This window comes from Schistocerca serialis, chromosome 3 (assembly GCF_023864345.2).
Source record: "Schistocerca serialis cubense isolate TAMUIC-IGC-003099 chromosome 3, iqSchSeri2.2, whole genome shotgun sequence".
NCBI classification, from domain to species: domain Eukaryota; kingdom Metazoa; phylum Arthropoda; class Insecta; order Orthoptera; family Acrididae; genus Schistocerca; species Schistocerca serialis.
This window is the reverse complement of record NC_064640.1, coordinates 255,212,138-255,226,935: the sequence shown is the minus strand read 5'-3', so window position 1 is coordinate 255,226,935 and position 14,798 is coordinate 255,212,138. Positions and strand designations below refer to the sequence as shown.

The 14,798-nt window shown below is 40.5% G+C and overlaps 1 protein-coding gene across 1 annotated transcript in view; it reads left to right on the top strand.

Moving 5' to 3' along the window:
* Positions 1 to 14,798, top strand: part of LOC126470017 (tetratricopeptide repeat protein 7B-like) — a gene marked incomplete in the record, with an annotated part of 205,659 nt that overhangs the window by 135,643 nt on the left and 55,218 nt on the right. Inside the window, 2 exon segments of the mRNA XM_050097494.1 lie at positions 2,225 to 2,403; positions 13,128 to 13,410. Of these exon segments, the coding sequence (XP_049953451.1) occupies positions 2,225 to 2,403; positions 13,128 to 13,410 (462 nt within the window).

Sequence of the window (14,798 nt, the reverse complement as noted above, 5' to 3'; positions counted from 1 at the left end):
TGCCTCTAACAAGTTAACATCACATTCTTCTTCACTCCCTGAGCTGCTAAATTCAATGTCAAACTCAGAATCACTATAGCCCTCCTTTTTTGAAAGCATTGCCTACACAATAAAACAGGGGGGAGGCTCAAAGTGTGTATTTTGTTGTTGAGTATCCAAAGCTGCACACAGTGAAAGACTGTATCTAGTGGCAATCACCTTAACCAAAACAAGACCGCCAGCCTACAAATGAAGAACCAGGTGCTCTGTAGCAGCCAAACATGAAACTATTAGTGCTGAAGAGGGTTTTTTTGGTTTTGTAGTTACATGTTCTGTTTATTGTGGTACATACTGCTTGGTATTTATGAAACTTTGTATCTATATCATCAACATAGTAGTGCCTGCTACAGTACAAGCTTTTAAACTATGATAGCTGTAACATTATTTTTGTTATTAATTACTATGTTTGTCCACATTAGGTAAGTTGCCCGATGTTAGAAAATTGTAAGATTTTATTCAGCACGTATTTGGTTTGTAGCTGATTTACTGCTAGCTGTATATTTTGCTGAATTTTTGGCTAACTGTAGCCAGCATCTAATACTCGGTGACAAAGTGTGACATAGAAACCCACTTTGCATACTGTATAACATCTAAGTAGCTAAGACTAAAATTGTTATTCCATTCGTGGCGATGTAGTTTACCAGAGAAAGTTACATGGCAAAATTCTTTGTTGAGTTTCTATCTTAACTTTGGAAAGCCTGAGTCTTATTTGAAGGTATAATATGCTAATACAGTTATCTGAATGGGTTCTTGTTCAGATCCACACTGATACTCATATCATCCTTCCATTCTCAGTGATTTTTCTGGTTTAAAGGCACCAATATCCAGTAAAAAATCTTTGAGCATGAAACTATGTCTGTTCATCAAGGTATTGTGTATCTTTAAAGCTTTTTGGAATAATTTATTGTCTACAGTAAGAAGTTTAGTATAGGTACTTGATTTGAGCATGTGTGTAGTTCTACATTTGTTCTATCTTCATCAGTGTTATGTCAACAGGAACAAGAAAATTTTCTTCAAACAATAATGTAGCAATTTACATGAAAATGGTGGTCTTCAACGAGAATGTGAAATTTGGCATCTTCACCGTTCTCCAGTAAAAGCATAATAAACATTATAGCAGCAGTTTACAAATATTGGCTTTATGCTCCACAATGTGTGACAACTATTTCCTTTCGAAATTTATCACAGAACAGTAAAGTGTACTTGGTATCTGGTGTGTAAATAGTCAACAATTTTCCTTGTTTGGGACATTCAACCAAACCATATCATGACTGTGACTAAACTATTCTTGCTGTAAAATAACTTCTCAGCTTTAGTAGTTCTACATTATGATATCTAATTTAGAAAAGAAAACCATTCAGTCAAAAATAGAAGTTGAGTGTGATGTGGTTTTTATTACCAAGAAGTGTTAGGGTCTGTTTACACTTGGCAGAATATCAGTGCCAAATATCATCCCATCCAGGTTAAATGGTGCTGCTCAGGCTCACTAGCAACTGAAGAGAATGGAATGTCCATGACAAGCATGTCTACCATTCTCAGACAAAATTTCTGAGCATCTGGCTCAGTCTGGACTGGTTCTCAGACACACTACTGTTGCTGTTCCTGTAGTTATGTTGTGGGTCTATGGTATGGTGTTGTGTGTTTAATTTCACCGTGTTAAGAGGAGCTGTTAAAGTTTGTTACTTCTCTCCCAATTTTTCATTCTTATCACTTCCTAAGATAAAAATGAAGGGAAAAAAATTGCACATACAACAGCAAAATCTGCAAAAATAACACTGAAATTCATCATAATATAAAATTATTTTTTCAGGCTCTTTCTTATGTGAAAACAGCTGTAGAACAGGGTGAGCAAAAGTGATCTTAAATCTATATATGCATACTACTCTTTTTAACTGTTCATTATTTCAAAATAATCAGCACACTCATAAATTTGAAAAATGTGAAGCATTTTCAAGGGCTTAGGTTGGAAAACAACTGCAACTTGCAGTAACAGAAAATATTAAGACTGTATCCAAAAGCACAGTTCTTGAAACATTGGCAGCAAGGATTTAGAACTGCTGTATGTTACCCTGTTGATGATATCTTTGACTGATGTACAGCTCTGGATGTTAAAAGTAGATGAAAGATGTCATATCAGACTTTTTTAATGTTTTGAGTATTTTATAATGACAGATTTTCTCAACAGTTTGCTGAAGGCCTGCAGTGGAGCTGCCAAGCCCTCTCCAGAGAGACGTCATCACCACAAAATCTGGCATCCCGGTGTCATCTCTACATAGGCATTGGTTACAGTCTGCAGGCAGCAAACACTACATTAAAACATGAGAAACAGCAACTTATTCAGAGTGCACTTGACTCTTTTCACAGGTACCCACTCAAATCATTTTCAGTACATAGAGGAAGACAGATATCATGTTACTGCCTTTGCTCCCCCTTACAAGAACTGCTATTTCTTATGTTGAGATTCTGTGAAAAAACTTGTTTTTATGAAGCACTGAAACATGAAAAACTGTATCAGGTGTGATGGCTTAGTTTAAGTGTAAAATATGAGTGTCTAGTAATTGTACATGAAGACATAGTTCTGTATAAATAATACATGGGGAAACATAGGAAATCTTAGAAATTCACAAAATGCATGTGCCAGTATGATATAGCATGAATAAAACTGATACGAAATGAGAATACCCTGAGAGAGGTTGCATTTACAGTGGTGTATGATGCTATTAATGATGATGTCTGTGGACTCCATAAGAATAAAGTTTCACATATATCATAAAGCTGCCATCAGCAATGGCAAGGGGCAGAGGATGATTACGAAGACTAGCAACATACCTCCAAACAACTTACCAAATGTGCTCTATGGCATTTGTGCTAAGAAATGAGCTGGCCACTCCATGTACTGTATTTTTGTCCTCTAAATGTTGCCTGTGTAGTCAAATATTGTCATCTTGGAGAAATCAATCGACACCTATTACCTCAGCTGAAGAAGGTACAAGGGTGGTTTAATAAGTCTGGTAAAAAAGCAAGAAAAAATATTGGTTTCAGAAACAACTTACCTTACTTCTGGACGTAGTCTGTTTTTAAGGATATATACTTAATCCAGATATCTCCAAGCTTTTGTATCCCATCAGAAAAATAAGCACTGTCAAACTCTGCAAAATATTCATGGACTGCAACTCTCACTTCCTCATTTGATGAAAATTCCTTTCCAGCAAGCCAAAGTTTCAAGTTAGGAAACAAGAAGAGGTCACTTGGGGCTAATTCTGGTACGTGTAGTGGATGAGAAACCAATTGAAAGCCCAGTTCATCCACTTTCACCATTGGTATCACTGATGTGTAGGATGGTGCCTTATCCTGTTGAAAGAGCACTTTTTTGTGTGCCTAACACCAGTTTCAAATGATCCAATAATGAAGCATAATAGGGCCCAGTTATAATTCTTCCTTTTTTCAAGTAACCTGTGAGGATTATTCCTTGGGGCTCCAGGAAGGGAAAAAAAAAAAAAAAAAAAAACACACAGTGACAATCACATTACCAGATGACAAAATGGTCTTTGCATTCTTTGGTCCACTTTCACCAACCTTTATGTAGTGTTTTAACTGCCATTTTGACTCTGGTCTTGCAGATTGTGATTAAACATTGTCAGACATTGTGTTGAAACGTTGTACCAGATGTGCTTTTGGTCAACTGAGTAATTGTGGCACCATCCTCGCACACAACTTCTTCATAGTCAATTCTCCATGCAGGATATTATGCACTTGCTCAGTTGAGACACTTAGTCTCAAAAATTTCCTCACTTTTTATTCTGTGATCTTACATTACCTTAACATGGATTTTTGTCAGTGATTTCCTTTGTGGTGACCTCAGTTAGATGGCCAGAGCGTGTTTCACCTTGGATGCTTGACCGACCACATTTAAATTCGCTAATCCAGAAGTAAATTACTTCAGTGATGGTGCACAGTCCATGTAAAGTTCATTCAGTTCTGTTTTGATTTGTGGAGCAGTTAAACACTTCAAATGAAAATGTTTAGTAACAGCACAAAAAAAATTTCCATTTTCATTCGCATTCAACACATTTCCCAGTTCAGATGGGTGTCAACAATGAACTTTACACTGTACAGTGTTAAATTCTTTATATGATACATGGAATAACAAGCTTACCAACCATGAAGGCACAACAAAAATATTCCATTATTTTAATTATTTTAATTTACCAGACTTATCAAACCACCCTCATATGTAGGCAGTACATCATCATCTCTCCGGACCTATGTCATCAAAGTTCCACATCTAAGGACATGGAAGTCTTTTTGTCCATTTGCAGACATTGCCTTGTGTGAAGGCAGTGAGACAATACTCCGTACTCACATTTGGGATGATTTTGGGTCCAAATGAGTCTTCAGCCATCTAGATTTGGATTTACCACAGTTTTCCTAAATTACTTCAGGTGAACAGTAGGCTAATTCTTAGACTGGCTGCATGTGTGACTTTTTCCAGCGGGATTAAATCTTGAAGTCGCACCTCACCAATGCAACAGCAGTGTAAATTCCAGCACTGTGTGGCAGCCTGCACTGGCATGCTGTAATTCTATTTATGCCAGGATTTTTGAAGCATGAATACTACTGGAAAAATTGCACATGTAGCTGCAGCCTTAATCCTTGGGTGACTTTCAGCACCATCATTACCTGAGTGAACTAGGGCTCCATCTTCAGCCTACTTGAGGAGATGTTAAACTGCTAATTTTCTTAATTTCATAGAGATTCATCCTTTTTGCAGGGTTGTGTTGAATAATACAGGATTTTGGTTTTTCACCAAATCAAAAGCTACCTACTGCCACTTTGTGAACTAAACACGGGCTTATATACAAATAATGGTTTTCCATTTGCTTGGTGCTACAGAAGAATGCTGAAGATTAGATGGGTAGAACACATAACTAATGATGAGGTATTGAATAGAATTGGGGAGAAGATAAATTTGTGGCACAACTTGACTAGAAGAAGGGATCGGTTGGTAGGACATGTTCTGAGGCATCAAGGGATCACCAATTTAATATTGGAGGGCAGTGTGGGGGTAAAAATCGTAGAGGGAGACTAAGAGATGAATACATTCAGAAGGATGTAGGTTGCAGTAGGTACTGGGAGATGAAGAAGCTTGCACAGGATAGAGTAGCATGGAGAGCTGCATAAAAAAGACGACGACGACAACAACAACAAAAAAACAACAACAACAACAACAACAATAACAATGCAGCTAGAGGCCCTCTGCTGGGACCCCTGCCTAATCTCCTTAGAATGTGCTGCCCATTTTTTTCCTGCCCAGCCCCTGTGTTTAGTATCCAGACCACATATTAGGACTAAGCTGTTTCAAGGACCTAAAGTTTCAATCACCCCCATGACCTTTCAGCATCTGTTTCTGTCATTTCTTCAGGAGTGTCAGGACGATACTGTCATTTACACTGATGACTCTAAAACTGTGGATAGGACGGGATATGATTTTACAAATCCCACCGGTCAGGAACAACAATTGTTGCCAGGAACATGTAGTGTTATTATGGTTGACCTGATAGCCACTAACAGAGCCATACGTTTTATTAAACAGACCTCCCTCAGCTGTTTTATAATCTTTTGTGACTCGGTGAGCAGTCTCCAGGTTACTGACCAATGTTACTCTTGTCACTCTATGCTATACCTCTCTGACGTTAGTCGTACTGCCTGTTCAGTTGTCTTTCTCTGGGTCTGAAGTCATGTGATTATCCCAAGCAATGAAGTGACTGACTGTTTGGCTTTGAAGCAAGTAATTGCCCTATGTTAGATCTGACAGGTGCAGAGTTGTCAGTGCAAATTAAACCTGTTCTCACTTGGAGATTGAATGACATATGGTGGCGTTCTGTCTCTTCTAATAAACTGTGCAGATCATGGAGACTGTTGCTGTGTGGTGTTCCTCCTTCCATTCCTCTAAGCATCAATCCATCTTCCCAAGTCACATCCACACTGGTCAAACCAGATTAACCCGTAATTTTATTTTATGTAGCAAGTCAGCCCAGCAATGTGGTTGTGAAGCTGAAAAGACAGTATCTCACATCCTGGTGGAATGTCCCCTCTTGGTTCTCCATGCTAAGCTTTGTTTTCAGAACTCTTTGCCTCTAATATTGGTGGATGACATGGACAGTTAACTGGTTCTCTGTGAAAGTGGCTTTTACACATCTTCTGATTATTTTCTTTATATTGGAACATTTTAGATTAGGATTTACTGTGACTATTATAAATATCAATTGAAACTAAAAGTTTACTGCAAGAAATCATAATTTATTTTATTTGCACTATGTGTTTCAAGAGGATTAAACATCCATCAACTGGTTTTATTAATTGACGTAAGACATTTGTGTGTTATGTATACGGCTTCGGTGTAGCCTGTGACAGTCTCCAGTGGTCACTGACTGCTTTTCCTATCATGTTTACATTGCGTACACTTTGTTTACACCTAAGCCACTGGAAACAGTGCCACAAGTTACCAACAGCTGTACACACAGATCTACTTATTCAATGAACAGTTTAAGCTCTATGAAACTTGTTGATCATGTTTTAATTTGATCTAGTAAAATTAACTGTGAGACTATACTGACTGCAATATTAAATTTGTACTCAGATTTCATGTTCATAAATATTTTACTTCATCTTACACGACAATGGCTTGATATTGTGAAATAGCCACCTGAACAATTAATATGTTCCCCGGTTGCTGTACTTTGTTTATTCTCAGTGCATCTAATTTCAATGTCTTCATCATCTCTCTCACTTCCAATTTTTGTTTTGTGTATGGATTCATTTTGCTTCTGACTGTAGTTTTTGAGTCCTAATTGTGAAGCTATCCAGTTGGGAAACTGGGACATACCACAGAGGAGGCTTGAACATAAGAAACAAAATTTTCACAAATAAACATATTTCAGTCTCTTAGTTTGCATTTGATTCTGTGTGTCTCTATTGTCTCAGATTATTATTTTACTTTCTTGCGATGAAGATTTTACAATTTTTTTTTAGAAAATATTCTCTTCTAATTTTTTTTATGTCTTTTGTGACATTATAACTTTCATCGTAGTAAATGAAATTAGTTTGTACAAAAAAAAAAAAAAAAAAAAAAAAAATGGATTTGTGGAACAGAATCTTCAGTTACCATAGTCATTTCTCTCTATATCCAAGGTGAATGGTTATTAATTATAATAAAATTGTGAAAATGTCAGCCCCCCCCCTTCCCCCCTCACTGCCAAAAACAGAATTCAAAAATTTGTATACATTATCTAGCTTCTAGCTGTTTGCATTATATACTGTCTCACCACTGTTTATCATTCCCTTTTCCTTTCTTTGTTTCCATTCTCCTCTCATTCCTCCACTTCGGTGTTTGAGGTTCCTCTTTCTCTTCGTCCTTCCTGTGGACTTCTGAAGGCCGGCCCTCGTGTCTTACATGTAACACGTGACTGTGTAATGTGGAATTCCCAGCTCTGGGTCGACAGGTAGGGTTTGCATGTAACCCCTGGTACAGGTCAGGTCCAGGGAGGGATGATTGCATTCCCTAATTGCCGATTGGTCCCTCTGTCAGGTGTTCGGGAGGTGTGACCTGAGTTGTGAACAATCACCTAAGGTGGGAGTGCCCCCTTGTGGAGGGGGTTCCCAGTTGCAAGGAGCATGCCATCGAAGATGTTGGCAATTGTGGGGTACTTTCTCGCAATGGACCAATCATCTTCACAATCACCATGTATGAATCATAAATGGAATGAGACTAAAAATTCGAGGACCCTTCCAGCTGCGCCACGGTTCCTCGTGGTCTCATGTACTGAAGATGGTCAGTCCGTCACCACGGTAAATCGGACAGAAAGGTGTTGATGCAGTTGCCGACCCTGTGAAATCCTGCTCTTGTTTACGGAATGGCACATCGTTTTTGGAGACTACTACTGATTCTCAAGCACAACAACTGCTTGCCGCCTCACTTCTCCATGGCTACCCTGTTCGTGTCAAGGCCTATAGAACTCTGAATTCTTCCCATGGTGTTATTTACAGTAGGCTGCTCGACGGTCTGACCGAGTCCAAAATCCAATCTTACCTCTTGTATCGGGGTGTCATTGCCGTCCATCGGGTGATGAATTGGGTAGATTTCTCCTTAGTGCCCACCCGCACTCTTTTTCTCACCTTTGCTTCCATCTAAGATGAAAGCAGGCTATGAAATTATCGCAGTCCAACCGTACGTTCCTAACCCAATGTGCTGCTAAGAGTGTCATCATTTCAACCACACTAAAATGTCTTATCGACACCAAGCCAAATGTGTAACCTTTGGTAGGGATGCACACGAGGGCAATTATCCACCTCCTTCTCCCTGCTGTATCAACTGTAATGGTGGCTGTGCCACCGCCGCTCAGGAATTGTCTCGTGTATTTTGATGAGCAGGCTGTCCAGGAGATCCAGGTAAATGAAAGAGTGCCTTACCTAGTCATAAATTGTTGGCTAGTCACAAACCCTGCATTCTCCTGTCTTGCACCTATAGTTCTCTTGTTACCCCCCGCTCCATGAAGGACATGGTCATGCAGACATGCAACTTCAAATTCAGCTCTGAGGTTGTGGAAATCACCCAGTGTCAAGGTAGCATTGGCATCCACCCCGTCCAGCTGTGCAACAAGCCATCAAACTCTCACCTCAAGGGGCGAAGACACAAGCTACACAGCCAGTAGGCCGGAAAGGACACAAAGGGTACTCCCATGAAGTCTTCCTATGTCCCTCCAGCTAAACAGCACCCAAGTCTTCCCCTGCTAACTGGAAAGGCTCGAAGAAGTCCACCAAAGGCAAATGGCCTTCTCCTTCGCCGACTCGAAGTTCCTCTTCGACGGTGTTGCCACATGATACCTTAGCCTGGCCAGTCGCCGGTGCGCACCATCAACCATTTTTCTGTGTTGGACTCCACAGAGCGACAGCAGAAGCAATCTGATGCTTCTGTGGACTTCAGGGAGCAGGATCCTCTTGCTTCTGTGCCCTGTAGCAGTGACTCTTCACACTCTGTCACTTGGCAGCCGCTGAAGTGACACCCCTTCACCTCTTCCTTGTCATGACTCTCCTCCAATGGAACGTTCGCGACCTTCGGTCTACAAAGAGGATTTACGGCTGCTTTTGGCTTCACAGCATTCCCTTGTATTTTGCCTTCAGGAAACAAAATTGTGCTCTCACGACTGCTTTCATATTACTTACCGATTCGTTTTTACTTTCCCCTTGAGGTCAGCATTCCATCTCATCGGGGCGTCATGCTGCTCATACAGGATGACATTCATAGTCAACCCATCTCCCCGATTACCCTTCTTCAAGCTGTTGCAGTTCTCCTTTTCCTTCCCCACCTGACTTTTTCCATCTATACCATTTATGTCCCTCCATCATTCGATGTCACCAGGACAGACTTCCTTTATCTTATTGGGCAGCTACCTCCCCCATTTCTGCTACTCAGTGACTTTAATGTGCATCATCCCTTTGGGGTTCTCCCAGAATCTGTCAGAAAGGTGTGCTTTTGGCTGGTCATCTTAATCAACTCAACTTCTTCTGCCTTAACACTGGAGCACCCACATTCCTTTCAGACTCCTGGCACACCTTTTCCCATTTGGACATCTTTCTGCACTGTCTAGCTTGCCCATTGTCTTGAGTGGTCCTTTCTTTCTGAAACCTACTCGAGTGACTATTTCCCATGTTCTATCCATTTGCTGACTCCTACCCCACCTGCATGCTCAAGCAAATGGCAGCTTACTAAGGCTGAGTAGTGGCTTTATACTCCTCCCTGGTGGCCTATGAAGAGCAGGATTTCCCCAGTTGTGATGACCAGATGGAATACCTCACAAACGTTATCCTTACTGCTACAGAATATTCCATTCCTCACACTTCCTCTTTACCACTCTGTGTCCCAGTCCCTTGGTGGACTGAGGCATGCCACAACGCAGTTCACACGTGGAGATGTGCTCTCCGCGTTTTTAGCCGTAATCCTACAATGGCAAACTGCATTCATTATAAACAAATACGTACAAAGTGTCGTCACATTCTTTGGGATAGCAAAAAAGCTAGCTGGATTTCATTCGCTAGTTCTTTTAACAGTTCCACCCCTTCCTCTGTCATGTGGAACAACTTCTGACGGCTCTCTGGGACCAAGATCCATTCGCCAATTTCCGGCTTGAGAGTAGCAGATGATGTTATCGTGGATCCTTTTGCTGTCTCCAACATTTTGGGCTGCCATTTTGCAGGAATTTTGAGCTCTTCCCAATATCACCCTGGTTTCCTCCATCGAAAACAAGTGGAGGCGGCTTGGGCAATACCCTTCTCTTCTCAGAATTGTGACTGCTACAATGCCACCTTTTCTATGAGGGAGCTAGGTCATGCTGTCAGTTCATCCCGATCCTCCGCCCCAGGGCCAGACGCTGTCCACATTCAGATGTTGCTGCACCTTTCTCTTACGGGCAAGCACATTCTGCTTAACACATATAACCAAATCTGGGCAGAGGGCACATTTTCCAGATTTTAGTGTGAAGCCACTGTCATACCCATACCCAAGCCCCATCTCTGTTACCAGCTGCGTTTGCAAGGTGATGGAATGTATGATTCATGCCTGGCTGGTATGGTGGCTCGAGTCTCGCAATTTACTAACGACTGCATCTCGTTACTATGTCCACCAACGTCATGAATGGTTTTCTGTGGAAATCCCAGACTGTGGCTGCGTTTTTTGATTTTGAGAAGGCCTATGACACCTGCTGGAGAACTGGTACCCTCCATACCTTTTCATGTGGGGCTTCCATGGCCGCCAGCTTCCTTCAGGCATTTTCAAAACACCAATTTTTCAAGGTGTGTGTAGGTTCTGCCTTGTCGGACACATTTATCCAGGAAAATGGTGTGCCTCAGGATTTGGTCCTGAGCGTCATCGTCCTCTTTGCTACCGCCATTAACCCTATAATGGCCTTTCTTCCACTGGGCATCTCCGGCTTCGTTTTTGTTGACGATTTTGCCATCTATTGCAGTTCTCCACAGACCTGTCTCACTGAACGGCATCTTCAGTGATGTCTTGATCACCTTTACTCCCTGAGCATCGACAATGGCTGTCTTTTTTCCACTGACAAAACCTCTGTATTTCTAGTGGTGCAAATGGTTTCTCCCACCATCTTTACGTCTTGGGTCTGTTGCTTTTCTGTTTGTTGAAACTACGAAATCCCTGGAGCTCATGCTCGATAGGAAACACTCTTCGTCCTCTCATGTGTTTTACCTGGCAGCCAGTTTTACATGGTCCCTCAGTGTCCTACGTGTCCTCAATGGTACTTCCTGGAGTGCCGGTCAAACCACTCTCCTCCATTTGTACTGGTCCATTGTCCATTCTAAAATCAACTGTGTGTGTTTTGTTTATGCATCTGTATGTCCATCCTTCTTACGCCATCTCAACACTATCCACCATCATGGCATCCGTTGGGCAACTAGCGCCTCTTGGGCTAGCCTGGTTGCGAGTCTGTATGCTGAAGCTGCTGAACTACCACTGTCCTACCACCGTGACTTTCTCCTCAGCAGGTATGCATGCTGTTTGTCTGCCATGCGTGACCACCCATCCGATGCCTCCTCCTTCGATGATCCCTTTGATTGCCAGTGTGGAGCATGTCCCTCTTCTCTGTTACCTCCTGGAGTCCACTTTTGGTGCTTTCTCCATCAGCTTAACTTCACACTACCTGCAACTTTCCCAGTGGGTGTGAACCCTTCATCGCCTTGGCTTCATTAAGTGGCCCGTTTTAACCTTGGCCTTCATTCACTTCCTAAGGACACTACTCCAGCTTCGCTCTGTCGCCTTCAGTTTCACGGTCTTCGTGTGGAACTTCGCTATAGAACCTTTGTGTACTCTGATGGCTCTCGGACTTACCATGGTGTCAGGTGTGCCTTCATCATTGGCACACACATCTTTAGATATCGGCTTTCGGCACTCTGCTCTTCACCCTTATCAGGCCACGGAGTACATCCGGCGACACAAACTTTGCAATTGTATCCTCTGCTCAGACACTCTCAGCACCCTTCAAAGTCAATGTGTGCTGTACACTGCCCATCCCTTAGTGCAACAGATCCAGAAAAACTGCCACTTGCTCACTCTTGAAGGAGCCACTGTGAAGTTTGTGTGGGTTCCTGGTCATGTCGGTCTGCCAGGAAACAAGACTGCTGACTCTGCTGCCAAGGCTGCAGTGCTTGGACACCAGCCCACTAGTTCCTATATTCCCTCCAGTGATCTCTGTTTTGTCATCTGTCAGGTGCTGGTGTCCCTTTGGCATCCTTATTGGTCGTCCATTCATGGGAATAAGCTCAGGATTATTAAGCCTCTCCCAGCAGCTTGGACGACCTCCTCTTGGCTCTCCCGCCGGGAGGAGGTCATTTTAAATAGGTTGCGTAATGGACACTGCCTTTTTAGCCATTGTCATTTCATAAGTGACCTCCCCCACCACTTTGTATACATTGCTCTCATGTTTTAACTGTCCACCACTTCCTGACAGAATGTCAATTTTTTTTAACTGTTTGCCATCTGAGTTATTGGCCGTTTTAGCAAATGACGCGTGGGCTGTCGACCGCATTTTACCTTTTATTTGTCAAAGCAATATGGCAAAGGCCATTTAAATTTTAGTTTTTGGCTTCCATTTCTACATGGTGTCTTTTGAAGCCCTTTCTCCACATACCTGCTTTTAGCTGTCTTCTCTTATGTCCATTGGGATTAGTTGTTTTTTAACTCCTCTCTGTCTTCGTGTTCTACAGTTGTGACATGGGTGTGTATGACTGCAGTTGTTTTTGCACCATAAAAACAAACCAAAACTGACATTTGAAACAATAAGAAAATAACTCAATGTGTAAATCATTATGTTAGGTCAAATATTATGATACAGTGAAAATGATGAACATCTGATTCTTTTTGTCCATAGGTTACTATGTAAGCAGAAGCTTTACCATCTAAATTAAGAACTTGATTACCAGCAATAGTATATTTTTTATAGATAATGTGTATTTTATTTGAAGCAGATTTAGGACATTATTTGAAGGTGTACAGTAAGTTACTAAACTGTTCACAGGGCACAGCAGACAGATCCAAATGATCATCTGGCGGAGTATTACCTTGGACTTCAGTATGCTTACAATGGACAGTTAACAGAAGCAGTAGCACACGTGAAATTGGCATTGAATTTAAATGCTGAGCATGTTCCTTCCCTTCAACTTCTTGTGTTACTTTTATCGGCACACAAGCAGACTGCTGAAGCCCTGCAACTGTTGGATGCTGTTATACAAGAATATCCTGATAACATGAACTTGCATTACACAAAGGCACAGCTAGAGCTACAACATCTTGGAGGAGAGGTAATATTATCTGCTTACGTAAGTTATGTGTTTTCTGCTAATTACTGTGTGAATACAAGATAGGAAAGTGAGACCAGATGTTTTTTAGTTAATGTAGGTAAAACAAGACAAAACATCAAGAAGCTGGTACTAGAAAATTAAATGTAAAAATTCACATCTATCCAACAGACTTGCATAGAATACATGAGAATAATTCAGATGTAGTATAATTAAAGCTTTGAAAGATGACTAAAGGTTGAATTAACTGCACCCACTTTAGCGAGAGCAAAAAATGTGCTATGAAGGTCAGTGGCAAACATGTAACCAGTGTTTTGTTATGTTACACTGAGAAGCAAGAAAATACTGTTTGACTTAAAAATTTCAGTGTGAAAACAACAGTAAGAAAAAGGAAAACACTTAAATCGATGTAAAGTGAAAGAATATTTCTGAGAAAAAGGCTATAACATTTTTGAGGAAATACAGAATGGGAATTTTGATGAAGGAAAAATTACTTTGAAGTTGTCAGCACTAAATACGTAAGACATAATTTGCTTCAGAGTATGAAAACACATAACAAAAGTGTATATTAGAATATTAAGTCAAAATGACCAAAGCTTTTCATCTAGATTTTCAAAAATCCACTTTTTAGGCCCAAAAATAACAAACAAGGAGTGATTTATGAGAGTCTCTTTTTTTTCCCTGTTGTTAGATATGATAGCCTCATATAGAGCAAGAACACTTACAATTGTTTCCTTAATTTTTTATGAATTTTTGAAATTTGAAAATTTTCATTTTTTGAAAAGTTTGGGGTTAGCTATCTCAGGTGGGACTGAATATAAAAATATGATTTTTGCACAGTTTGTACACCTACATGATAGCAAAGTACTGTAAAAATTTCATCATAGCTATCTGACTGTGAACAAATATATGAATTTTTGAAAATGAGGAAATAATTCACATTACTCTACAGCTGATGTTATGGCTGTTGCCTATTTAAATGGTTTATTGTTTCATTGTAATAAAATTTAATTGTGACATATATTTAGTTCACATGCTCACCCAATATTCATTTAGTTTATTTGTTTTCAATAATGCAATATTAAACAATAGGAGCTTTCGCTTTTGTTCTGTGGTAATAAAAATGCCCATTTTCGTTTAGGTTTATTGTCAATAAAGAAGTAAATTGTTGCTGGGTGTGGCATTGTAGAAGTACTTGAAAACCGTCAATGACTTTGATATAGTTAGACAAACTTTGTTTAAATTTCGAGTAAGTTCTTCTGTAACATCAGTGAGTGAGTATCGTGAGAAGAAATATATTCTGAAGTACAACCACATTTTTGGAAAAAGTTCTGTGATCCACTTAAAGTTCATACAAAACCTATTACTAAAGGTTTGAGGGGAAATAAAAC